The 25,874-nt window shown below is 35.0% G+C and overlaps 1 protein-coding gene across 5 annotated transcripts in view; it reads left to right on the plus strand.

The window, feature by feature from the left end:
- The first annotated feature begins 257 nt into the window (after positions 1-257).
- LOC124352741 (unextended protein) overlaps positions 258-25,874 on the plus strand; it is an 84,799-nt gene continuing 59,182 nt past the window's right edge. For 2 of the 5 annotated variants that reach the window (XM_046802385.1, XM_046802386.1), the window contains exon 1: positions 258-904. In XM_046802385.1, coding sequence (XP_046658341.1) covers positions 351-904 — 554 coding nt within the window. In that variant the 5' untranslated portion in view covers positions 258-350. The remainder of the gene's footprint in view (positions 905-25,874) is intronic. The other 3 variants (XM_046802383.1, XM_046802387.1, XM_046802384.1) reach the window with 2 other exon arrangements.

The following is a 25,874-nucleotide window of genomic DNA, read 5'->3' on the forward strand; positions in this document are numbered from 1 at the left end:
GTTATTTATTATTTATTCTACTACAGTTCTTAAGGAATGTACTAATTAGAACTAGTTTACTTTTACAAAATACATTACAATTAATTAGGATGTACGGTTGTAACAAACCATACGAAAATTAGGAGGTATAAACAGAAAAGCGTGATTTAATTTCAACATCAACCGCGCGCCAGTGCAGTCTTATCTCGTTTGCAGAACGAGTGAAACTTTCGCTACTAGGTGTCGTTAAGATCGCGCTCGCGCTCAGCTCATATTCCGATTCGCCAGGAATTGGCGCACCCGCACCACCGATTCACATCAGTCAGTCACTGTTTATCTTCTTCAGTCGGTGCTTCTTGAGCTATACAGTAATGGCTGGCGTGCTGTATCCGAGTTGGTCTGGTATTGTGTGTCTTTTAACAATTTTATACATGTGTGCAGCTGCAACCTTGGTGGATATTCCACCAACATTTCATTCGGTGCATGTTATCAATGAAACAATTCATGAAGATGCTAATAGAGGGATTCTGACAACTTTATACTTAAAAGTAGAAGGACGGAACCTTCAAAATAACATGAAGGTTAGGGCAACCACACACAAAAGTAGTTGTTCTGAAAAAAAGAATATGTTAGGAGATGACAATACAGTATTCAGCATGGTTTGGTCAAACTCTACCACGTGCTTTATGACTACGTCAGTTAGGTTGAAAGAGGGCATAGATAAAATTGATTTTTATATGTGTGTGAAAAGTGTTCATAGAACTAGGACTAGTGAAGATAAGTCAAGATCTGGTTCAGGATTTTTAAGTACGTTAGAACCTTCCAGTGAAGTTGTGAAGTGGATACATCAAGGTGAAAGTGTTGTTTTTCGGACTAAAAAAGAACACTTGCTATATGCCGAAACTGCTGATTTGCAGAAGCCAAGGTCAGTTTCAATAAAATTTTATCTATTTTGAAAATTTTACTGTGTACACAGTGTTTAAGTTATTGTGGAAATATATTAGATTAGTTGTAAATTTTGTTGCCAATTGCCAAACAAATGATGCTCTGCTTAACCTCTTGCACTGTTACTGTTTACAGGAATAGGCCTATTAACCTTAAAATTGGCACCAGCTGTATATATATGTTAATAATGACAGTTTATGACTCACAACTTAAGCTTATAGTCTATTTAGACTAATCTGTGAGAAACACACACTGAAATAAATTGTTTTTGTCTTCCTGTTTTGTATATTTCCGTTACAAAACTAGCATGACTGTAATACTAACTTTATAACGATTGAAGCTTTTTCAATAACTTAATCTTCTTTGAACGTTTTCTCTTTGTATAATTCTAACAATTATGTCATGTACAATTAAACAAGAGGGGAAGCGTACGATAAGCGGACCCGGTTTTTTATATCGAAGAATGTAATCATCGATATTCACATCTCAAATCCTAGACTATCAATCGATATAAAGTATCTATAGTTCTCAATAACAATCATATGTTTTAAATTAAAATATGAATCTAATATTTACAGTGATAAAACAAATTATTATAACCAAAATTAGGAAAACTGAAGACGACCATATTTGCTCCTCTCACAGTTATAGTTGTTTCTTTCCCACAAATTTCACGTAATGGGTTTTTTCCACACGAGTCCAACATGTTGAAGTCATGAAAAATATGTCTTATCATCTTTCAAAGCAATGTCGTGTAGTTTTTTTCTAAAATTGACTGTCAGTTTAATAATCAAATGTTGTAACTTACATAACATTGAAATATTACATTAAGAGTATTATTTAAAAAAATTTTACAGCTATTGATATAGATTATTTAATTAATCGTTAAAATAATTAATCAGTATCGAATTGATTATATCGATGGTTATGATTAAGTAAGTAATATCGTTTGTCAATTTCGATATAAAAAACCGTTCCGCTTATCGTACACTACCCAAACAAGAGTTTTTGTCGTATCATTGCATTTGAAATGATTGTTTCTTAATGTTCTTATACAAATAATTAATTTGTTACTTTTTGTTTCTGATCAAAAAAAAAAATTATCAAGAAATTTTAAGTTCAAGTTTTTTTAAGTTTCAAGTTACAAATATTGAAGTCTACAAATATTGTTATTTAAAAGATTACAAAAAACTTGTTAGCTTAGTGAAATTATCATTACCAATATATTATAATGGTCGAATGTTTTTAAAGGTAATAAATTTCACTAGTTAGGTTTTGGTTATATACTCTTTAGGTTGAATTTATGTGATTTTATTATTTTTATATCCATAAATTACTGACAAAGTTGAATCAGTAAAGTTTTCAAAAATACAAATGTTTAACAACAAAGTATATACTACAATATTTTTACTTAGATTAACAAATTTTGAATTTGTGGAAACCTGTTTTCATGGTTTGTATGTTAGTTAGGTCATAGAATCTTTATTGTTATTGTAAACTTGTTGCTACAATATTCATGCTATTCACTGTCACATCTGTATACTCCAGAGATCTTGACTTAGTCCACTGCTCTTTAGCTTATATTGGTCTATTAATATCGTGGCTGACTCTGTAAGTGTTAACTATTTGATGTTTGCTGATGCTCTCAAAGTTCTATGTTTCCATTAATAACCCTATTAATTGCGAGTCACTCCAAAGTAGTTCGAATTCTTATTTATTGATGACTATTGTAACACGAACTGCATGAACATTAACACTCTGGCTCTACATCAAGATTGATAGTAGGAATATTTACAATTGTTTTAGAGTAACATAGAATGACTGGGCTTGAACATGCCATACAACAATACCTGACTAGCTAAAATACAGTTAACACTCTTAGAACCACTTGAAGATAGACATGGGGGGGATGATTTAAATAAATAAAATGCTCTTAGGTCAGGTTTACTCGCTTTTCTCATCCTTGAGTAAGGTTCTTCTACATGCACTATAGAACAAAATTCTCTCTCAACTTTTTTACAGTTCGTCATTTTGGAATTATTTTCTCTGCTGAGGGGTTCTAGCACTCCATATCAAAATATATGGACTGTAGTAAAGTTCTCAGATTACTCAACTTAATATTCTGAAATTCAATGAATGGTCTCTGTATTGAAATTTTAATTGAACTCTTTATACTTAGGCTAAGTCTCCTATCAGGTCTAATCTGGAATATTGTTTTGTAATATAAGTAGTATATAGTGTAGGCTACATTATAAGTTAGTCTATTAAAATAGCCTACTATAAATTACAGCAAACATTTATAAGAAGACTTAGCCTATGTATGCTCACTAATTGGTTAAAACAGCTAGGATGAATAGACGCATTAAAGTTGTGACTTTACATATAATGATATTAAATAAGATAGAGAATTCAATTTGCAAAATTTATTTAACAGTCAAGTGCAGTACCACTAATTTACTTTTAATTTATTACAGTTAATTTAAAATTGAAATAGAATACTATCATGGCATAGTAATAATTATATCTAAAATTAAAGCTGCAGGCCACTTTCCCAAACAGTGTTTATTGATGTGTATACACACTAGCCCTAACATGTTAATATAAGCATTCAATACAAGCTATTGATTTTGGTAGACAAAAATCAAAATTTTATTGTAAGCAAGACAACTAAAATTTTAGGTAACTTAGCGGTCCTTAGATTTATTAACATGCTCAGAAGATAGTTTGAAATCATGGACAGAACTTCAGCTGACTATAATATTTCTTTTCATCATACAGAACTAATAAAAAAGATTAAAAGTGCTAAATCACTTTTTTATCAGTCTCGTTTGTTCATTTCACCTGTTAGTATTGGTCACAAGGCAAGGTTGGCTCAAATGACTTTATTGCTCTTAAGCACATAAGTCTTACCTCATATTAACTTATTTTCATCTCATGTGTTTAATATTTACGGAATGTTTTACAAGGCCAGGTATAGTGTACATTTTAACAACTTCGTTGTTGAATGTGTACTGTAATGCTTAACCTAAACATGCATTATGTGCATTAAGTTACATAAACAATTATACATGTGAGTTCCAAATTCAGTTGTCTTATTAAAAATTGTAATCAGTTCAACGTTTTTTTTATAACCTTGCCAGCTGAGGAGAATGCATACCCTTAGTACTTTTAGCAGTGGCTTTATAATGTATTTTCGTTTATCAAAACCATACATTAATGAAACCATTGATAATTTTAGAATACAGATTGAGTTTTAGATAAAGTAAGATTGTGCATAATCTTGTTACTATTTTGGCCAACAAATTGAGAAGTATTGTATATTGGAGCTCCAATAGCATTTTTAAAACAATTATTTTATTTAGTTGTAAATAAACTGCAAGAATTCAGCTTCAGGATAGCTAAAAATCAACGTCGCCTTGAAATAAAAACAAAATAAATTTAAATATCTTCTAATTTTGGTGCAGTTGAAAATATTTAACACTAAACATTAAAAAATTTTGCAGTTCTTAATTTATATGATCATAGTACAAAGGTAAAACTACAGATTTATGTAGATGATATAATTATAACCAAAATTTATAGCATATTTTATATAGTTACAAAGTGCATTCCTTTACATAAAACACTTTGTTTGTTTATTAATGAAATCTTCTCAAGAATTAATTTTCCGATCCTGTTTTTTAAATGTTTTGATTTGCTTAAACAATCAAAATATTTGGAATGATTCTTTGATGTTTTGAAATTAACTCATCCATTGTCATCCCAGTAATATAAATATTATTTGAAAATATTGATAACCTCATTTTAAAATTATGTTGTTTTTGTAACATATGTACTCGTATCAAGAGATATAATAAGGTTTATTTTACATGCAGGTTATGTTCATACTTAGGTTAAATACTAAATGAAAAGTCAGCCGCCAATCATTTTCAATCTTGATTATTTGAATAATTTCATCTGAGTTTCCGAACACCTTATCATGAAATATTTTAATAATTAAGAAATTAATCAAAAATTATTGCTTAATTATTATGTTAGTCTTGTTTCTGATGATTTTAAAAACTAATTAATTTGTTGTATTTTATGTATTTTACTACAGTTAAACAAAGACATATCCCCAAAAATACTCCCCCGTACCTCGGAGCACCATGTCCATATAAATGATTTATCTCCTTTGTAAGTAATAAGATGTTATATGTAGATCAATTTGTTATGGTCTCAAATTAACTGTCTTAAGTTCACGAACTTAAATGCAATATAAATTGCATATATTGATCTATTTTATAAGTAGCCTATATTGCACAATGAAAATAATGATTCTAAATTAAACAACTACCATATACATGAAAAATAATGTGTTAAAAATGGTTAAGGAAGTTTTAAAAATCAAAATATATGAAAACTTAATAATATATAAATAATTTACATGTGTTATTTTTCTTATCTCATTAAAGTGGGCAATCATGAGAACACTCAGTGAGTGCTTTATTATTATATAAGACAGTAAAATAGCATTGTTTTTGTATATTAGAAAAAAAAATCATTTCTTGAACTTGTAACACTAAATTGAACATTAATATTTACAATCTTGTTTTAAATATCAGAAATCATAGTAAAAATCTGTTGAAATAAACTCAATTGGAAATTTTTGAGGACCATTTATTCCTTTCAAATTCAACGAAATACAGAAATAATTGATTATTTAAAATTATTAAACCAGAAGTTGTGATTATAAAATCAGTTTGATTTTTAATTATCTCACCGCTACTGGCTGAGCACTTCTAACCAATAGTGTAGCCAGACATCAATTTCGGGGGGAAGGGATTAAATATCCGGAATGTTTAAAAAAAGAGCCCTATTTGGAAAATTTAGATTTTTTTGTTGACGTGTAGTTTCAGGCAATTTGTAATTTATTCAAAATTGCCTGCTTTAATAAATCATGCAAGTAAACGTTTCAAAGAACTTGTGATATTTTAGATTTGTGTTCTTATCATAAAAGTTAAAAATGTTTCTTAGGAACCTAACAAACAAAATACAAAGTAAATTATGTATTTTTAATAATTGTAAAGCAGTAAAATTGGTCTGTAGCTTTTTATGCAGTTTATTGCCTTTACCAACAGCTTGATCAAATAATTATAATTAGTAGGGTATTAATAAGTTAGAATTTATTCAATAGTTGTTATATTCACTACTGACAGATCACGTCAGCAGGATTACAAGTTAGACGTATCAATGACTACGTGTCATGTAACAGAATTGCTGAAGTTGTAACATGCATAATTTCAAGTCTAACGTTCATTTCATTCTCGATACATACCACAAACAGACAAATCAGATAGAAAAGAGTTTTCCAGCCTCCTGAGACCTCAGTGACGTTCGGCCAGATTGCATGGACGGGCGTGTACTATAATTCAACTAAATATTTTTTATGCAAAAAAGAACGTTTATGCAAAATTTAACTAATATTATGTTGGACAGTTAGGCTAAGCTGAATCTCAAACACTATAGACGGACAAACATTATCATCAACTCAATGTTGCTCATAGAAATGAACCTTAATACAAAATATAAAGTCCACATTTCATTCTCTAGATATACTGTTAGAAATGGACAGACAGAAAAGTTTTTTAGCAGTAGTTTAGTAGCATAATATACAAAAAGCTTTATGCAAAATGTCAAGTCTATACCTCAAATTAGATTTTTAGATATTGTATGACAGACCATTGGGCCAATGTTTCAATTATAGTCACATGAGTTATAGGTTTCACTAAAGCTGCGTCAATAAATTAAAAACTCTAATATTTTAGACACATTTTTAAATTTCAGATCGAATAACTATTTCAAGCCTATTTAAAATTTGGGTTAATGCTCTGACAATTTAAAATTATAATACATTAGTTTTCAGTTTCAAACATATATTTTTATCTAGCATGTAAACCTAAATCAGTTCTTAATAACAAAAAATAAGTTCATAATTGTTAAAACATATTAGAAATCATGGATGAAGACTATACTAGTATGAAAATGTTTAAAAAGCGTTGTTAAGAAATAGGTTAAAACAGAATAACATTGTTTGATAGCCAAAAGTTTGCTTAATTTATTTCAGTAAAATAAAATGTTTTGGCTTTAGGGTGGTGTATGATTTGACACTCAACAAATTAAATTGTGGTACTCTCTTGGGTACCCGGACTAACCGGTCGAAGCGCTGCGCTGTACCCTAATGGCTGGCGCTGGGCGAGGGTTTAGGACTTCTTCACTCCGAATTTATTTATTTAGTAACCAAATTTATAACACAACTGTGGATTAGAACATTGGACACATTTAAACGTAGATTTCTAGTACGGCCTCAGAGTAATAGCTTGTTAAGGCATATTCGAGAACCAAGTCTTATGAAATCGTGCCAATTAATATTTTGGCAACGAAAACATATTTTTTTTTTTTTTTTAGCTGATTGACCTTTTACTGTTCTAAATATTTTTCCTTCAACATTTTGGGGAGAACATTTTGATTCTCGATATTCCGCCCTTCCCTCCTCGTGGCCACGCCACGGAGATTTAGGTCACCAACGCCTTCTTCTGACTTCACAAATTGCTTATAATTCGATTTTTCACATCGAAATATTTTTGCAAGCGCTGGAGGGGATGAGTGGAAGCGCGCCAGCCATAAAACAGTGGTAATGAATTACACGGTGGGTTTAACTGCGTGGTTAATATCGAGATAGGCTATTCCCACCGTCACGATCTCCTGGACTAATTTCCTCATCGGTATTGTTATCAAACTCCATACGCTCTTGGAGTTACGTGTCCATTGAAACCCGTTTGTACTGACAGTGCAAGAATGTTGCGACCGCTACGTTGACGGACAGTTTCCGAAGAACCCATCTCACCTGCCTACGCACAACCCCGGATGTAGTGTTGTGGCGGCTACAATAGGGCATATCTCCGCGACATTTAGTGGCGCATTTATGAGTGTATGAATTATGAAGAGACGACTGATGAATATGATTTTTCCACTTCTTGCAATTTGCAACAGATACGTCAACTATATGAATTAATCATATTAAAAGCAATATCTTGTTTGTGTATTATTGAGCAATGTTTGGGAGAAAAGAAGAAATATTCAACTATGCTCTGTAAAACTATTTCTGTTTTTTGCCGCTTTACCTCGTAGATACTACTAATATATTCATTATAAACCCGCCACTTAAACCGGGAAACGTTTGGTGTTCAGTTACTAACATGAAGACCTCATTTTAATTTCCAAGCATTCGTCCATCACTCGAGCAGTGCAATTTCTTTGATGCAGTGACGTAACTATGGAGAGATCAGGGAGATAGTTATAGAGTTATAGATATAGGAGATAGATAGTATACCACACACAAGAATCCTAAATATATTCGTATAATTAAAATCCTACTGGCTTGAAATACAACAGTTATTTGATTTGTACAACCTATTTTAAGGCCGACCTAATTTATTTAAATTTACTCCGATTTATTCCATACTCCTGGTATGGTGTGCTGTCCAATCATATCTAATCTCCCAAGTCCTAGTTAGCCACTGCTTTGATGAGCTACCGTATGTACCCCGACGTGTTGTCTACTTGGTTACGTGATAATTAAACATGTTCTCCCGCTAGAGTTGGGGGATGGTAGTTTTTTTTAAGTAATTATACTTTGAAAATGTCAGATTGAAAGTACTTTTTTAGGTTCGAAGGTGAATGCACGTAAAGAAATTGTTATGCTGATTTTTAGTAACCGAGGTGTTCATTGAGACTTTAAAATACTGAATTTACACAATCTCTAACTTTACAACATATTTAAGTTACACGCACAGCAAGATTAAAACGGCTTGGCTAATGTGTAGCATCCCTGCTGCTGGAGCAACTAGAGACTGGAGTGATGACCTTGAGAGGAAAGGAAACTGGCAACCGTCTATCGGCTGCAGCTGTGACCTTGGTCTTGACCTTGACCGTTCGGCCATTTCACCTGCGCAGTTGCGGTTGCTGGGCTCCTGCAGTCTCGCGATTCGACCCGGGCATTTAAACTGGATCCGACCGTCCGAGAGAGGCTGGCTGGACCTTGTATTTACAAACTAGGAGTTGGTAGTGGTTAGAGATGTAACGGTGTCAGAATAAACGTCCGTTTTTACCCGGTGTTCGCTCATCCCCTTATATAACTAGAAGCTCTAGACATACAGACAGGCGGCGAAAAGAGTTCCTTAGCAAACTATAACCCCTGAGCGTCAATACCAGCGTCAATTTTCCAATGGTTAAACATAAGAAAAAAACAACCGTTGGTTCAAAAACAACCGAATTTCAAACAGATATTACGTACGTGTTAATTTGGTTATGTTTATTTGTGTATTTGGTTATGAGTAAATTAACACGTTTGTTAGATCTGGTTGCAATTTGGTTATGTTTACATTTATTAGATTTTAAAGGTTCAATAGTCGGTTTCAATTTTGCATTTTAATTACACTAGCAACTGATTAAAGTAATAACTGTTTAAATACTGCGAAATTATGGACCAGTTAGTTTGCATGTGTAAGACGAAACCTTCCATAAAATAGTTATTTCCAAACCGATTTTTACAAATGAGGTATTTTTGGAAAGGAGACGTCACTTAAAAACTTTGTGGTGTCTCTTACAATTTTTATAAAAACAGTGGTTTATTAAATATTTCATAAAACGATAATTAAATGGCGGTCTTTTTGAAGATAATAAAACAAATTAAAAAGAAAATATTGTGATATGATAATTTCTGACATGGACCTATTTTATAAGTTTAGTAAAAATCGTAAAGATAACAACAAAAGATAAAATTGGTTTAATGAGAGAAAAAATTGCGTATAGCTGCTAAATGAAGTGGAAATTTGATAACAATTATTCTTCATTTTTACCTTAGAATCACACATATCATCTGACAATGCATAGCCAGCCCAACCCTTTTCTTACACCCTGTATATTAATTGTTGAGGGATTAAATTTTAAATGCCTAGATTTTCTTGTGGAATAACCAAAAACACACAAATTTACTTGAAATTCTGCTTTGCATTCTGAGACATGATCTCTTCTGCAATCTGATCTTAGTGAAGAAGAGATCAGATTACAGGTCTCGAAATGTAGTGTTACTGATATTTTGTTTCACTGAACGATGGCAAATGTCCGGAAAATCCTGTTTCCTTCACTCTGGAAATCTTCTCTGTGACAGAAATCAGAACTATGGAGACAGCTGGGCCGTATTGATGGGGGAAGTGGCTCACGTTGATTAAGACTATGACCTTGGTCAATCCCAACGTTGGCAAAAAATGCGTTGAACTCATCGGTGGCATCACCGACTTGTTCACCATCAATCTGTTGCTCAATATGTTTGTCATTTAATAATTTGTCATTATTGATAATATAGCTCACGTAGTTTGTACTTTTTTGGTTAGTACGATAAATGTGCGAATTTTCGTCCGTCACTCCAAATACCGTTAACTTTCGCAATAGAGGTTTGGCACGTTTTCTGGACATTCCTCTGTCGAAACTGTAGCAGTGGCAGAGTGAGTCATTCAAATCAACCTAACCTGGGTTTTCGGTTTTTCGTACACCAGTAAATAAATTGGCATTTTAGTATAGGCCTAATAGCTTATATGCTTTCATCACAAGGCTAAGTTAGAATGGATACAGAGATGCGAGATCGTAGGGCATGAGGGAAATGAACTCACCAGTACAATGGTTCATAGAGATGTGGGATCGTAGGGCATGAGGGAAGTGAACGCACTAGCACAATGGATCATAGATATGTGAGATCGTAGGGCGTGAAGGAAGTGAACGCACTAGTACAATGGATCATAGATATGTGAGATCGTAGGGTATGAGGGAAGTGAACGCACTAGCACAATGGATCATAGAGATGTGGGATCGTAGGGCATGAGGGAAGTGAACGCAGTAGTACAATGGATCATAGATATGTGAGATCGTAGGGTATGAGGGAAGTGAACGCACTAGCACAATGGATCATAGAGATGTGGGATCGTAGGGCATGAGGGAAGTGAACGCACTAGCACAATGGATCATAGAGATGTGAGATCGTAGGGCATGAGGGAAGTGAACGCACTAGCACAATGGATCATAGAGATGTGAGATCGTAGGGCATGAGGGAAGTGAACGCACTAGCACAATGGATCATAGAGATGTGAGATCGTAGGGCATGAGGGAAGTGAACGCACTAGCACAATGGATCATAGAGATGTGGGATCGTAGGGCATGAGGGAAGTGAACGCTAGCACAATGGATCATAGATATGTGAGATCGTAGGGCATGAAGGAAGTGAACGCACTAGTACAATGGATCATAGATATGTGAGATCGTAGGGTATGAGGGAAGTGAACGCACTAGCACAATGGATCATAGAGATGTGGGATCGTAGGGCATGAGGGAAGTGAACGCACTAGCACAATGGATCATAGAGATGTGAGATCGTAGGGCATGAGGGAAGTGAACGCACTAGCACAATGGATCATAGAGATGTGAGATCGTAGGGCATGAGGGAAGTGAACGCACTAGCACAATGGATCATAGAGATGTGAGATCGTAGGGCATGAGGGAAGTGAACGCACTAGCACAATGGATCATAGAGATGTGAGATCGTAGGGCATGAGGGAAGTGAAAGCACTAGCACAATGGATCCTACCATACCGCCATTGTCATGTTGATAGCACTACATTGATTTCGTTTATCTCAGTACTTTGACCGCATGAGTAATCCCTACAATCTCATGACCTATATATCACTTCAACAGGAAGTGTATTACGTGTTAGAAGTTTTCCATAGGACGAAAAACACAAACACAAGTTAGAAGTATTAAATAAATGTTACCAAATGGAATAGTAATTATTTTTGTTCATTGCACAACGTTTTTCTTCAGTACTCCCTTACTCTAGCTAGCCAGGAGGGATATTATTAGGAATAAACTAGCTTTGTTAAAAATATACTTTCTTCCTGCCTCTCCGTATCGTTGAAAAAAAAAAACACCTAATTTGCCGACAACTCTATCACTGAAGTTTCTAAGTGGCATGAAGATCAATCAATGTATGTCTTCACCAGCACCATTGAAAACATGCATAGTACTTTGTTTGCTGGCCAGCATCTGACCCACTAGTCTCATAATTGAGAAGAAATCGGTTGTATGGGATACATATATTATAAATTTAAACTCAATTTGGAAATATAGCAGATTCTCGACAGTTATTTTTCTTTTTTTTTCAAATCAGGGCACTTAAAAGAATACTAAACAAAAAAATATTTGTACAAAAATTTCCCTATTTCCTACTCATTAGTACATTAGTCTAGATGGGTTTTAAAGTACGTAATGAAGGATCAATTAGAGGTAGCCTACACATTTATAAAAACGTGATATCAACATTTGTGCAAATTATCTCCGATCCCTTTTAGTGTTGTAAATTAATGGTAAATAATTGATTTCACTTAAACTGGCTAAAGCTTTCAAAGCGGATAACGTTTAAAGCTAATTTTAGCCTTTCTGATTCAGTGTGGTAACCGATTAAAAGTAGTTTCTTTTACAAACTGAATGGAATTCATTGAATTCAATCTGTGGTGACGCTATACCTCGTGGTAGTGAGGGAGGGTGTAGTGTGACGGCAGCAGCTATAAATAATCAGCTGACGAGATTATGACGTCCTGCCCGACCTGCTGTTGCCTGTTTGGCAGTGGACGGACGAAGTGCAGCCCAGAGTAGGCACAATTCCAGACAAAACCGAAAATATCCGTCTTTATCCGGTTTAACTAGTTAGAACCGGATACTGTACTACCCCGTTACCACCAATTACAACATCGTTATTCAGATTCTTGTAGAGGTCTTTCAAATAAATGGCCATAGTTATGTTCATGTTACATAACAGTCAGCTCTAAATTACAGGCTGTGTTTTAAAGACTGGAAATTCATGCATATCTCTACTGGTAATAATGTTCTTCGAAAATCTCTGATTTCATACATTCAATCGAGACACCAGTCTTTTATTTATAATAATTGTATCACAATAAAATTTAAGTAACAAAGTTAGTCTTAAGTCTTAAAACAGTTTCTATTTTATTCTATCTAATTCTTCTATTGTTGTTTTCTAAGAGAATGCCTCTCGTACAAGGTATTAGTTATACCTCAAAATATATTAGTAAGATCATTGCAGAAAGTACGTTTTCGCTGATTTTGAAAAGTTTTATTGCAATTCAATGCAATATTACTGATACGATTCCGTCGCTCTTTCTATTACTTACCCACATTTTCAGTCCGCCCCGTTTTCTATAATTAATCAGTTGGTTCTTTCTTTGAATTGCAGTATTGTAATTGAAATACATTAAATAAGAAATATATTTTTCGATAACGTGAGGGATTGACAACAAAATGATTAATGATGTTTGCCTTATTGTGGAAAGGAAAGGCGTATACAAGAGTTATTCAGTTGTTTGATCTAATTATTTACAGTACAAATCGGAAGTGCAGCTGACCTTGACGAGGAGGAGTGACCTTTATCGCGACCTTTTGAGGATGTAAAGGTCTTCCACCGCCACGCCATCGCACCGGTTCCGTCTGACCCCTAGAGTTTATCTCTGTGTTGATGTGGTTCTTAATTCTGTCTTTTAATTCTGTAAATAGCTTTAAGTGTTCATATCTTAGGAGAGAAGCCTACTTGAAGATGGAGGTACTAATCAATTAATTATCGGTAATCGTTGCATGTTGAAGTACAATAGTATTATCGTAAATATTGCAGTGTCGTAACAGTGAAATCCCTTGGAATGTCTACTATATTCTGAGGACATCGAAGATGAAAATTGCCTCTATATAATTAAGCATTCTAAAGCTATCCAGTTTTAATTTACAGCATAGTATTCAACAGTTTTGAGGACCACAACCCTATATTTTTTAAAGTCAAATGTGGAGTTGCAAAGGTTTTAATATTTATTTTACATATAATAATGTTTTCATGATATAGGGGTGCTGAAATGTCTTGAAACGGTCTAATATCTTTTGTACAGGTAAACGTATAAACATAAAACGTAATCATAGGACATAAAGTTAAACATTTTGATGCTCTCAGTAGCTCTTCTCAGTAGGTGGTGGCTAAGGGACCTTGGATAATCTTAAATGTAAGTATAGGTTGATGTTTATACCATTTTAATGGTCGTAATTAGTGGAATATCATACCTTAAATTATACCTCACAAGGTTAATCCTAAACAAAATGGCGGCACTCCAAAGTTTAAAAACCAACAATTTTTAGTGGTAGGTAACAATAGCAGTACAAAATTGTTAATGTGAAATTAAACTAATTAAAGCAACTTCCTGCGTTTTCTGCTGAATTTACAGGTTACTTTTACAATTTTTGAACTGCCACCATTTTGTAACGGATAAAGATTTTTAAGTCTGGTTTGCGGAGTACTCCTTTGCTTGACTAGCTCTTTAAAATCATGTGCATATCAACCTATGCTTACATTAGAAATTGTCTACTAACTTCTCGTGGTCCGTTCCCATAGAAGAATAATAACAGGACATTGAAAATATCTTAAAGTAAGTTTTGTCATCTGATATGGTCATAATAAAATTAAGTAATTCTTGAACTTACACATAAAATCAGTGTTGAAACTCGCCAACGCCGCCATTTTGTTTAGGATTAACCTTTTGGGATATAATTTGCGGCATGGTGTTCTACTAATTAAGACCTTTAAATGGTACAGTATGCACATCGGCCTTACACGCTGACATTTAAGATTTTCCACCGATTCCTTACGGGCTACCCCCTGAGATGGTGAAGAGCGGAAAAAAGACAAAAAGTTCAATTTTATGCCCTATGTCACTGTACAAAGTTTTATGTTTATATTTTTACGAGTACGGAAGACATTATACCGTCTCTAGACTTTTCAGTACCACAGTATAACTATTTCCATAAGGTTTGTTCCACCTTTCATAAACAACCGCCATAAATATATTCTGGTATTTTTTACTATTTTAAGGTTAAAATAATAAAAAATCGTTATATAATTTTATCGACTATAAGTTTAATTTATAGGTATTATAATTAAAAGTTCAATCATAATTTTGAATTTTGTATAAGTTTTATTATACATATATGGATTTTGTATAAGTTTTATTATATATGGATTTTGTTATTCTTAAAATAAGCCTTTTTTGTAGCCATGAGTTGGTTCGAGGTATGCCGTGTCCATAATATTATTAGTTTTTCTAAAATTAAAACACGTAAACATGTTTTCTTTCGTGAATTAAAGACGGTTTTAAGACCCAGAGCGTTTTTCGTTTGTGACGAGAATTGAATTATCTTAATTGACGCACTGGCATTAACTAAGTGCAAACGCCATTTCTTTGAAGTCCTTGAGAACTCTCATCTTGAAGCAACTACTGTAGATGTGAAACCAGAGTTTACAATTATATACATTATAATATAACCAATCCTCCCATTATTGTAATCACCTAGCACGGTAAAGGTTTATTTCTCTCCTTGCATCATCGAGTTCTATCAATAGACTACTTCAGCTATATGGCGATTCTTTATCTGACCGGCAGTTCAGGTCCAGTACAGGCTCAGGGCACATATTATAAACGTTATCGCCAATTTAATTAAGAATTCTTTTAGAGCGAAGTGTGGGAAAGAGACAGAAATGTGTGACACAATGAATGGGATCCTTTCATACCTTCCATGTCGTCACGGTGACAAGGACATCGTCAAAACCAGTCGCTGATTTTGACTTCGGACTCTAGCGGCCAGAAAAACCTCAGTTGCAACCAACACAATGACCTTCGTTCCGATTTTGTCTTCTTTTCGCCGTCCTCATTAGCATCGCAATATATACAAATTTCACCTGTTAATCCTTGATATTCTGCAACTTGGCAGGATTGTGCCAACATTCACATTTACATGTACCCACACGACCACTTCTAAACGTTTCTAGTGGTTATAAATCGAATACACGTATGCTTTACAGGCAATAATTTACAGAAAAGTTCTGTTGTAATGCAGTAATGCTGTTTTACTTTTCATTATGAACCCGAATAGGCATTGTGTAAGCCAGGTAACCGCTGAGTGTTTCATTATTAACCTGAATAGGTGTTGGTAAGCCAGGTATCCGCTGAGTGTTTTATTATTAACCCAGATAGGCGTTGTTTAAGCCAGGTAACAGTTGAGAGTGTTTCATTATTAACCCAGATATACGTTGTGTAAGCCAGGTAACCGCTGAGAGTATTTCATTATTAACCCAGATAGGCGTTGTTTAAGCCAGGTAACAGTTGAGAGTGTTTCATTATTAACCCAGATATACGTTGTGTAAGCCAGGTAACCGCTGAGAGTATTTCATTATTAACCCAGATAGGCGTTGTTTAAGCCAGGTAACAGCTGAGAGTGTTTCATTATTAACCCAGATAGGCGTTGTTTAAGCCATGTAACAGCTGAGAGTGTTTCATTATTAACCCAGATAGGCGTTGTTTAAGCCAGGTAACAGCTGAGAGTGTTTCATTATTAACCCAGATAGGCGGTTTGTAAGCCAGGTAAGCACTGAGAGTGTTTCATTATTAACCCAGATAGGCGTTGTTTAAGCCATGTAACAGCTGAGAGTGTTTCATTATTAACCCAGATATAGGCGTTGTTTAAGCCAGGTAACAGCTGAGAGTGTTTCATTATTAACCCAGATAGGCGTTGTTTAAGCCAGGTAACAGCTGAGAGTGTTTCATTATTAACCCAGATAGGCGTTGTTTAAGCCAGGTAACCGCTGATAGATAGTGTTTTGTTGTTAACCCATATATGCGTTGTGTACGCCAGGTAACAGCTGAGAGTGTTTCATTATTTAACCCAGATAGGCGTTGTTTAAGCCAGGTAACAGCTGAGAGTGTTTTTGTTGTTAACCCAGATATGCGTTGTTTACGCCAGGTAACAGCTGAGAGTGTTTCATTATTTAACCCAGATAGGCGTTGTTTAAGCCAGGTAACCGCTGAGAGTGTTTCATTATTAACCCAGATAGGCGTTGTTTAAGCCAGGTAACCGCTGATAGTGTTTTGTTGTTAACCCAGATATGCGTTGTGTACGCCAGGTAATCGCTGAGAGTGTTTCATTATTAACCCAGATAGGCGTTGTTTAAGCCAGGTAACAGCTGAGAGTGTTTCATTATTAACCCAGATAGGCGTTGTTTAAGCCAGGTAACCGCTGATAGTGTTTTGTTGTTAACCCAGATATGCGTTGTGTACGCCAGGTAACAGCTGAGAGTGTTTCATTATTTACCCAGATAGGCGTTGTTTAAGCCAGGTAACAGCTGAGAGTGTTTTGTTGTTAACCCAGATATGCGTTGTGTACGCCAGGTAACAGCTGAGAGTGTTTCATTATTTAACCCAGATAGGCGTTGTTTAAGCCAGGTAACCGCTGAGAGTGTTTCATTATTAACCCAGATAGGCGTTGTTTAAGCCAGGTAACCGCTGATAGTGTTTTGTTGTTAACCCAGATATGCGTTGTGTACGCCAGGTAACAGCTGAGAGTGTTTCATTATTTACCCAGATAGGCGTTGTTTAAGCCAGGTAACCGCTGAGAGTGTTTCATTATTAACCCAGATAGGCGTTGTTTAAGCCAGGTAACCGCTGATAGTGTTTTGTTGTTAACCCAGATATGCGTTGTGTACGCCAGGTAATCGCTGAGAGTGTTTCATTATTAACCCAGATAGGCGTTGTTTAAGCCAGGTAACAGCTGAGAGTGTTTCATTATTAACCCAGATAGGCGGTTTGTAAGCCAGGTAACCGCTGAGAGTGTTTCATTATTAACCCAGATAGGCGTTGTTTAAGCCAGGTAACCGCTGATAGTGTTTTGTTGTTAACCCAGATATGCGTTGTGTACGCCAGGTAATCGCTGAGAGTGTTTCATTATTAACCCAGATAGGCGTTGTATAAGCCAGGTAACCGCTGAGAGTGTGTTTTTGTTGATAATATATACTATATTTAAGTGAAGACTGATAGTACAATTTTGATCGTAGTTTCTTCTACAGATTTTTTAAATTAAAAATGTATAATTCTATTAATGTGCCTGAATAAAAGTTTGTTTGGGTTTTCTATTAAATAAATTCCATTAATGTTATCATACATTTGACAAGGCCAGTTTTCTAGAACTCAGTAACATTCCACCATCATGGCACCATTGTTTAGTCCAAGCCCGTTACAAATATTGATATGGTGGTGAAATGTGTTCCAGGACGTGTGCATAGAACAAAAAAAATTGTTTAATTTAACGAGTCGGTATAAAATAATTTACACTAATTATCAGGTATATATTTTGAAAATTATCACCATTTTAAATATTAAACTGTTTTGTATAGTTTTACTTGCTTGCTCAACGAAGCATGTATCCGATAATCTGAAATCTAGCCTCGCGAAAGGAGGAAGACGCTCGCAGCACGGCGGGCGTGATCTCGGGCATGGCGACTCGCCAGCGGCTATTTTTAACCAATGGTCGCTTCACCTGTCTGTGGTCCGTCTGCATATCTAAAGGTTATTGCCACCCATCGATTTATGCATGCCATTCTATCATAAATCATCCTCTTCTCTTTCTCAACATGCCTTGCCCATCGATAAGTTCAGCTCGACCTCCGGATTATTTATTATACCCTGGATGTCCCGTCAGGACCAAAAACGAAAATCATATCCTGGCTCAACCAAATCGTATTTGTCTTATTGTTTGACTTAGAAATTATGTCTCAAATGGTTTTGTTGTGTTAACATTCTAATTTTAAAGTTTTTTTTGTTACAGTATGCGACCACTTGACAGAAATTTTAATATGGTTATAAAAATTGCGACAATAAGCGACCCTTCGATTCAATGCAAAACTTGTGTATTTAGATTATTTGTCTACTAAACAATAAAGAAAACATAAAAGTTTATATCTTGCCGTGTTAAAAGTTATAATATAATGCCAGTTGCTTATTGATTTCATTGTCTATGGGCATTCAGTATACAAATGAGTTTCGCTCCTTGGTAAATGAAGGGCTTATGAAAGTTATATTCGAATTTTAAGAGAACGTGGTTATGATTTATTATGTGTTTATTCCCAAATCAATAAGTTATTTTTGGACATCACGTCGTGGATTAATGCAAATATATCACAAAATTAAGATGATAGCTGAATTATTTACTAATTTTCTAAATAGCAGCCGCCACGCCGGCGCCCGCAGGCGTTTAACTACCTCACTTTTACAGCAGCAGCGTTTAAACTGTTAAGACGCGAGTTGGCGTAAAGTAGGCCAACTGATGACTGTTGGCGGTAGCCGCGTGGGGAGGGAGCGGACGATGAGTCGGCAGCGGTAGCGTGGTCGGTCGCGTGCGAGGTCAGAGGTCAATTTAATTGATACGGCTGTCTGCCCGTCTAACTACCCGGACATTACTAGTAGTCGTCCCTGCACTTAGCGCCAGTGATTGTCAGTCTATCATTACGAAGTGACAGAAAACTGGCATTTAGTCCATCAATGCTTAGCGGGACCACAATGCGAAATCATTGGAAATCGTATCTCTAGTAAAAGAATTTAAACAAACATACAGTGTATAACTTATCTTAATAAATTTTAACATCGTACATGTTAAAAACGGGAAACACAAAAAACGCACAATTTTAGTACGTATTTTTATGTATTTCTGTGTATATATGTATTTATATATCAAGACGTGTATGAATATAATATTTCTAAAACAGTAAAGTTTGGGTCATGCTTTACAGTTTATTTATTTATAGCATTTTGGGATTGTTAAGTAATTTAAATGAAATTAACAACAACCAAATGATAACGTTGTTGGGAATTCAATGCCTACTGCATTATTTCCCTGAAAAACTTTCTTTTGATCTTGTTATTATACACATATTTTCGGAATGTATTTAATAAAGCCAACCATCAACTGTAGGTACCAATGATCTGCATGTTATCATTTTATCCCCTAATCTCATTGGGTTGGGATATATTATTTACATGTACGTATAACGATTGGAGGTACAAAATTAGACATGTACAAAATTATCATTTAGTGGTAACTTTTAGATGCCGCGCCGCCAAAATCGATTGTCGTGTGGAGTATCGAGAGCGCAAGATGCGACTGTCCAACTATTTTAGGGGGAAATCGTCTATCCACTTAACGATAAACTAAGTTGTGTTATTATAAAATGTAAATTGGCCCTTGTCTCGCAGACTACTGTGGCTCGTTGAGTATAGTTCAGAAATAGATTCTCGTAATTATCCATTTCGTTAGGTATATCGTGTCCTCGGTATCGACTCCTTAGCGCACAGTATATTTATTACTGATTACTACCACTAGTTATATAGAGGACTTTGTAATTGACCTATTTTAACTGTTACTGCACCCATCAGCATGTCAGGCCGGGGAACGGACTTGACTGTGGGCCGAAGCGTACAATTACGTAAAATTAGTTATTGAATTTGGAGACGTAAACTGTCTGCGGAGTTGTTGATTTGCCCTAACTCTCTTATCGTCAACAGCCTTGTAAAGGTGTTGTGAACTAATTAACGTGTTGTGTTCTTTAAGGCGATTAACTCAGTAGGCAGGCTATCGATATCGTGCCAATAAAATTATTTTTGGTCTAAGCGTCTACTGGCGCCGGACGTGGCCAATAGAGTAGAGAGGCGTGGTGGGCCGCGGACTCGTCGACTCAATCAACGCGAACATAACAGCGGTGTCGCGTGTCGGTCGGCGCCAATTGAGCGGATCAGTCCGCCTGCCGCCTCCCACACCTGGGCAAGTCAACACTAACAACAATAGTGGAATACAAATAAATGTGTTTTAGAAACGTTTCTTTAAGAAAAACTCAAATTTGTCGTATATTGCCAGCGTTAGTGTGAAGATGGGCAAGACTATTGTGTTTTGCTCGTGTTGCTGGGTATGCTTTATACTCATATCAAACATAATGAATGAACCACAACAAAATGGCTTCGTTAGTAATAAAAAAGCAAATAACATGAAAGCATACTTGAGATTATTGACTAGAATGGTTACCTTAGCGTACCACCAAGGTAGATCAAGGACCAAAGTCTTTTTTTCATTTCTTTAATTTTTAGTTAGTAATATTTTTAGGTTTAATTGTATTACATTTACATTATCTCGTGTGCAGGTAATACCAAGTACATTTACATTCTCTTTTGTCATGCAATATCAATTAAATTTAGCCTACATTATCTTGTAAATTTAGCCTACATTATCTTGTAATGTATTTCAGATCCATTTATATTTTCTTGACACATGCTGGTCGTTTCACATGCATTTTTATATTTTCTTTTATTGTTGTGAATTCTTTTCAAGTACGGTAAATTTACATTTTATTGTTGTGAATTCTTTTCAAGTACGGTAAATTTACATTTTATTGTCGTGAGCAAATTGTTCTTCTGTGTTGTAGCAAGAACCTCTATTTACTTGTACTTCTCCTAGAACTCTATTTTTAACTTTAATTTTGGCACTTATTGCTTGTCCTGTCCAGTGGATGAGGAAATGTATAGGACATAGTTTTATTTATGTTGTTGCATGCATCGTTTTAAGCAATAGTGTTTCAGATTACAAATATGGCTAGTATATCCTTTAGGCCCTTACACGGTTAAATAGGAGTAGATAACATAATCGGTTTCATATCTTGTAGTGATAAGCTGTTGGTGAATTTGCAATTGTTCCATCACGAAATAATTTCTTTAAGTGGTAGTATTTATATTAAACACTTTTAAAAGAACACTGGGTTTTGAGAGCTAAATAATTATCAAACCAACAATACGTGTGCGTGGCGATGTTGAAGGTACAGCATTAGATGTTTTCAATCCACTTGCGGCGTGTACAGAGCAGTGATACACTTGTGTGACAAGTGGACTTTCAGGTATATACTTGATTTGTGGTTTTCGCCGCTATAATGCTGTTCATTATTCAACAGATGCCTGCTTGTCTTATGTCTTACGATTTGGCACCTGAAGAACATGTTAGAACATGAACAAGAACAAGAACGTGGTTACTATTCTCAGAAATGTGCTCAGTTGTATTTTTGAATCCCGCATATGGTGTATGTAACACTAAAATGGATTCTTTTCTACTGCTGGAACGACAACATGAATCCATATGTATATACACCGCCGTTCAGTGACGTATATAAGGGGGGTGGTCAGGGGATTCAAGCCTCCCCGCCCCCCAGAATTTCCAAAGAGAAACCTCAATATTGCACACAATAGTTTATTTTAAACTGAAACACGTTTACAAGGCCTTAAACCTCAACAAATCCCCAAAGTTAGTTTTCAGAGTTCTTGTTTTTGGAGGGTATTTTGTACATCCTAAATAACCCAGAGTTTCAGCTCCCTCGGAAATAATGATCTATATAGACATTGCCGTAGTTGTCTAATGTCAAGTTATTATTGTAGCCTTTTTTTATTAGTTTGGTTTTTTAGTATAATAAGTTCGGCTGTATAGGTTAGTATTCTAAACTAAGTTGCTGTTATGTATGTTTGTGTTACTTTTCTTATCGACCAGTTTTACTGATACAAACCACAGTTGGACTTGTAAATTTGCCAGTTGATCCTCTGTAGTGAATGACTACTGGACACTACATTTTGAAGTAATATATTTGAAATTAAGAAACGCATCACATTTGGGGTTTTCAATCATCGCTTATCCCAAAATTGACAGTTGGTAACATTACAACGCGGTCAACCCCTATTTTTTTATAGCGGGGATATTTAATGTCAGTTGACGGGCAGGTGTGCGTCACGTACTGCGTATAAATCCGCCATAGAGGAAGTGGTGCGAAGCGATATACTCGACGACAAGACAAGACAGACACGCCAGAGTGCGTAACTTGAGCCTTGGCTTCACCACCTGCGTCCTGCAACTGCGCAATATTTCTCCTCGCTTCCTTGCCCCCACATTCTCCTCCCTCGCCTATCTGGAAGCGTTTTGTTCTCAATGACTGGTGACATCAGATAGGATGTGGATCATATCTCACTGGGTGGCGATGGACAACAGTGTACTCGGTGTTCCGCTACTTCTCTCCCATATTTAGGAATATTTGGATTCTTACAGGGATGTTTATCAGTGCATCAGATTTGCCACGTACTCAGTGAGATTTAATACTTCTAAGTGTTGTCTACCTTGTGATAGAGATGGGCTAAATCAGTACATACATGTAACCGTTACTTCTGGTACCGTTACTGGGCGATACTGAGTACTACTGCTCGTTTTAAATACTAGATACTTGAAACCAGTATTTTCGTACTGTTCACGTTTTAACACATTGACGGACGTGAATGCTATAGCAGTCATGATGAGTGACTGCTTTAACGCCACTTCAAATCCTTGACTACCTTAAAGTGCGTGACTGCTATAGCAGTCATAGCCTATGAGGGTCCCTAGAGAGACACTTTGAAATCTCGTTAAGTCCTTGACCTACAGATATTAAATCGATATGTCTAGTCTACTTGTAACATGGAGGTTTGCATGGAAACGAAGAAAAATAGGACTGCTATAGCAGTCATGACCCTGCACACCAAAATTTATTAAATAGGTCAGGACTGCTATAGCAGTCATCACGTTTTCAATTTAATAATAAAAATTTATTGTAAAAGTTTTAAGAAATATGATAAAAATAAGTCAATATAACCCTGAAAATAAGTATAAAGAACAGTATAAAAATTGCACACGTCTTACAAACCGCCTACCACTCATTGTATAAGAGAATATTGGGTGGTAATAAAGGGGATCAGTATAAAACGTATTTCTTAACCGGGAAAACCCAATTTGATCTACTAATAAACTAAGTCCAAGAAATTTCTTCAACTCATCAATAGTAACTGGCTTAAAATTCCTCATTCTTCGACCTTTTGCGTGTGGACGAGAACGACAATCCATCAAAATACCATAGTTATTTATTGATTGACAAATCATGTCCATAATCTCATCACTGCATAGTTTGTTAAAAACATAATAAGGAGTTGCATTTTCAGGTAATTGTAATTTTATACCGGTAGAGCTATTGTCAAATTAAAAAACTGGAATAGGTTTTGTGTCATTAGACCAAACCAAAGGTGGAGCTTGGGTGATTTTTGAGGTAGATGGTTGGTTTAAATTTAAAACTAACTCCTCCTCTGAGGATTGCTTAATTTCCTCACTATTATTACTTTCTACATCGGATGGAATATAGTTTGGATCCTCATCCGTATCGTCAGCCTCACTAGAGCTATCAACAAAAGAGGTTGTTTTACTTGAAACACCCGACTCCGTAAAGTATTCATTTTCAGGCCCTTCAGATAAAACATTGGAACTAAGGATATTTAGACCTACAGCCTCAATATTGTGATCACTTACGGCACTAGTATGTGTGTTGCTTTCAGCCTCACTTACTTGTTCGAAATCACATTCACCTGGTAATTGTACAAAGTTGGTTGTAGGATCTATATCACTTTCACTTGCTAATTCTACAGGGTCAGTTTTAGGATCTACATCACTTTCACTCGGTAAATCTAAAATTTCTTTTACTATTTTAATTAATTCACTATTTGTACTCAATTTCTACTGCAGTAGAATGCACACTATTACTCAGAACAGGTTGACAGTGATCGGACAGCTCGCATTATGAAAGAGCAGGTCACTACTGGTAAACAACTGGTTGACAAGGGCTACCAACTGTGGAAAGGGTTTGCCCAAAATTCCAAGTGAATATATAAATTAAATAAGACCTACTTGATCACTCAACGTTTTGTGATAATTGAAAAATGAATTAATTTAGTTCCTATTAATTTTTTAATTACGACTGCTATAGCAGTCATGACCCTAAACATCACTTGTGTATTTGACTGCTATAGCAGTCACAGCTATATACAGTAACGTAGTCATGACTGCTATAGCAGGCACGTCACCTAATACAATTTATAACAATCGCTATTGTCCATCAATGTGTTAAATACTAGATACTCTAAATCAATATTTCAGTATTTGTAACGCTTTAAATACTGGATACTTGAAATCAGTATTTTCGTACTGTTCACGTTTTAAATACTAGATACTCTAAATCAGTATTTCAGTATTTGTAACGCTTTAAATACTGGATACTTGAAATCAGTATTTTCGTACTGTTCACGTTTTAAATACTAGATACTCTAAATCAGTATTTCATCTTTGTTTTAGATACTAGAAGACTTTAAATCAGTATCAGTAAGCGTATTTGTAACGCTTAAAATACTGAGTATTTTCCGTAATAAACACAGTTTTGTAAATGCTCTGATGTAATTAATAGTCTTCAAAAGGACAACGCAATTATGTAAAAAATGGATAAATATAGGTAATTTATTATTATTTTAAGTTTATACTTTTGGAGATGTAATTAATGAAATACAGTATATCATAAATTGAACCTCTGCTGCTAGTCCAATGGGCTGTTTACATTGGGTGTTCTTTAAGGTTAGGACAATAAAATTCTATTTTATAAGTAATTTTAATTTTCTTTGGTGCACTTTTGGTATATTAACGCATTTTTGTATTATGAACAAATTAAATAAGCTCTCATTTTAAGTAAAAACATAAAATATCTAATCATATTTTGCATAATTCAACACTTTTAACACAATGTATAAACTGTTTAGTTTCCTTTAAAACAATACATTATTTACTCAATAACTAATTCAAGAATATCACACAGACACCGGGGTTGGTGAGTAATTTACATTGTGAACTAGCAATATTTTCCAGTTGGGGCTTTACAATCGCAGTATTAATATTGTATTTGTCAGCCTCAAGTATTTCAGTATTCGGTATCAGTAAGTATATGAGTACTTCAGGACTAGTAAAGTAATCAGTACGAGAAAATATCTGTATCTTGTAACAATACAGAGTTAGTACTACATACAAAGTATCTGTCATCAGTATTTTTGGTCCTCAGTAACCG

The sequence above is a fragment of the Homalodisca vitripennis genome, chromosome 1, assembly GCF_021130785.1.
Source record: "Homalodisca vitripennis isolate AUS2020 chromosome 1, UT_GWSS_2.1, whole genome shotgun sequence".
NCBI lineage: Eukaryota > Metazoa > Arthropoda > Insecta > Hemiptera > Cicadellidae > Homalodisca > Homalodisca vitripennis.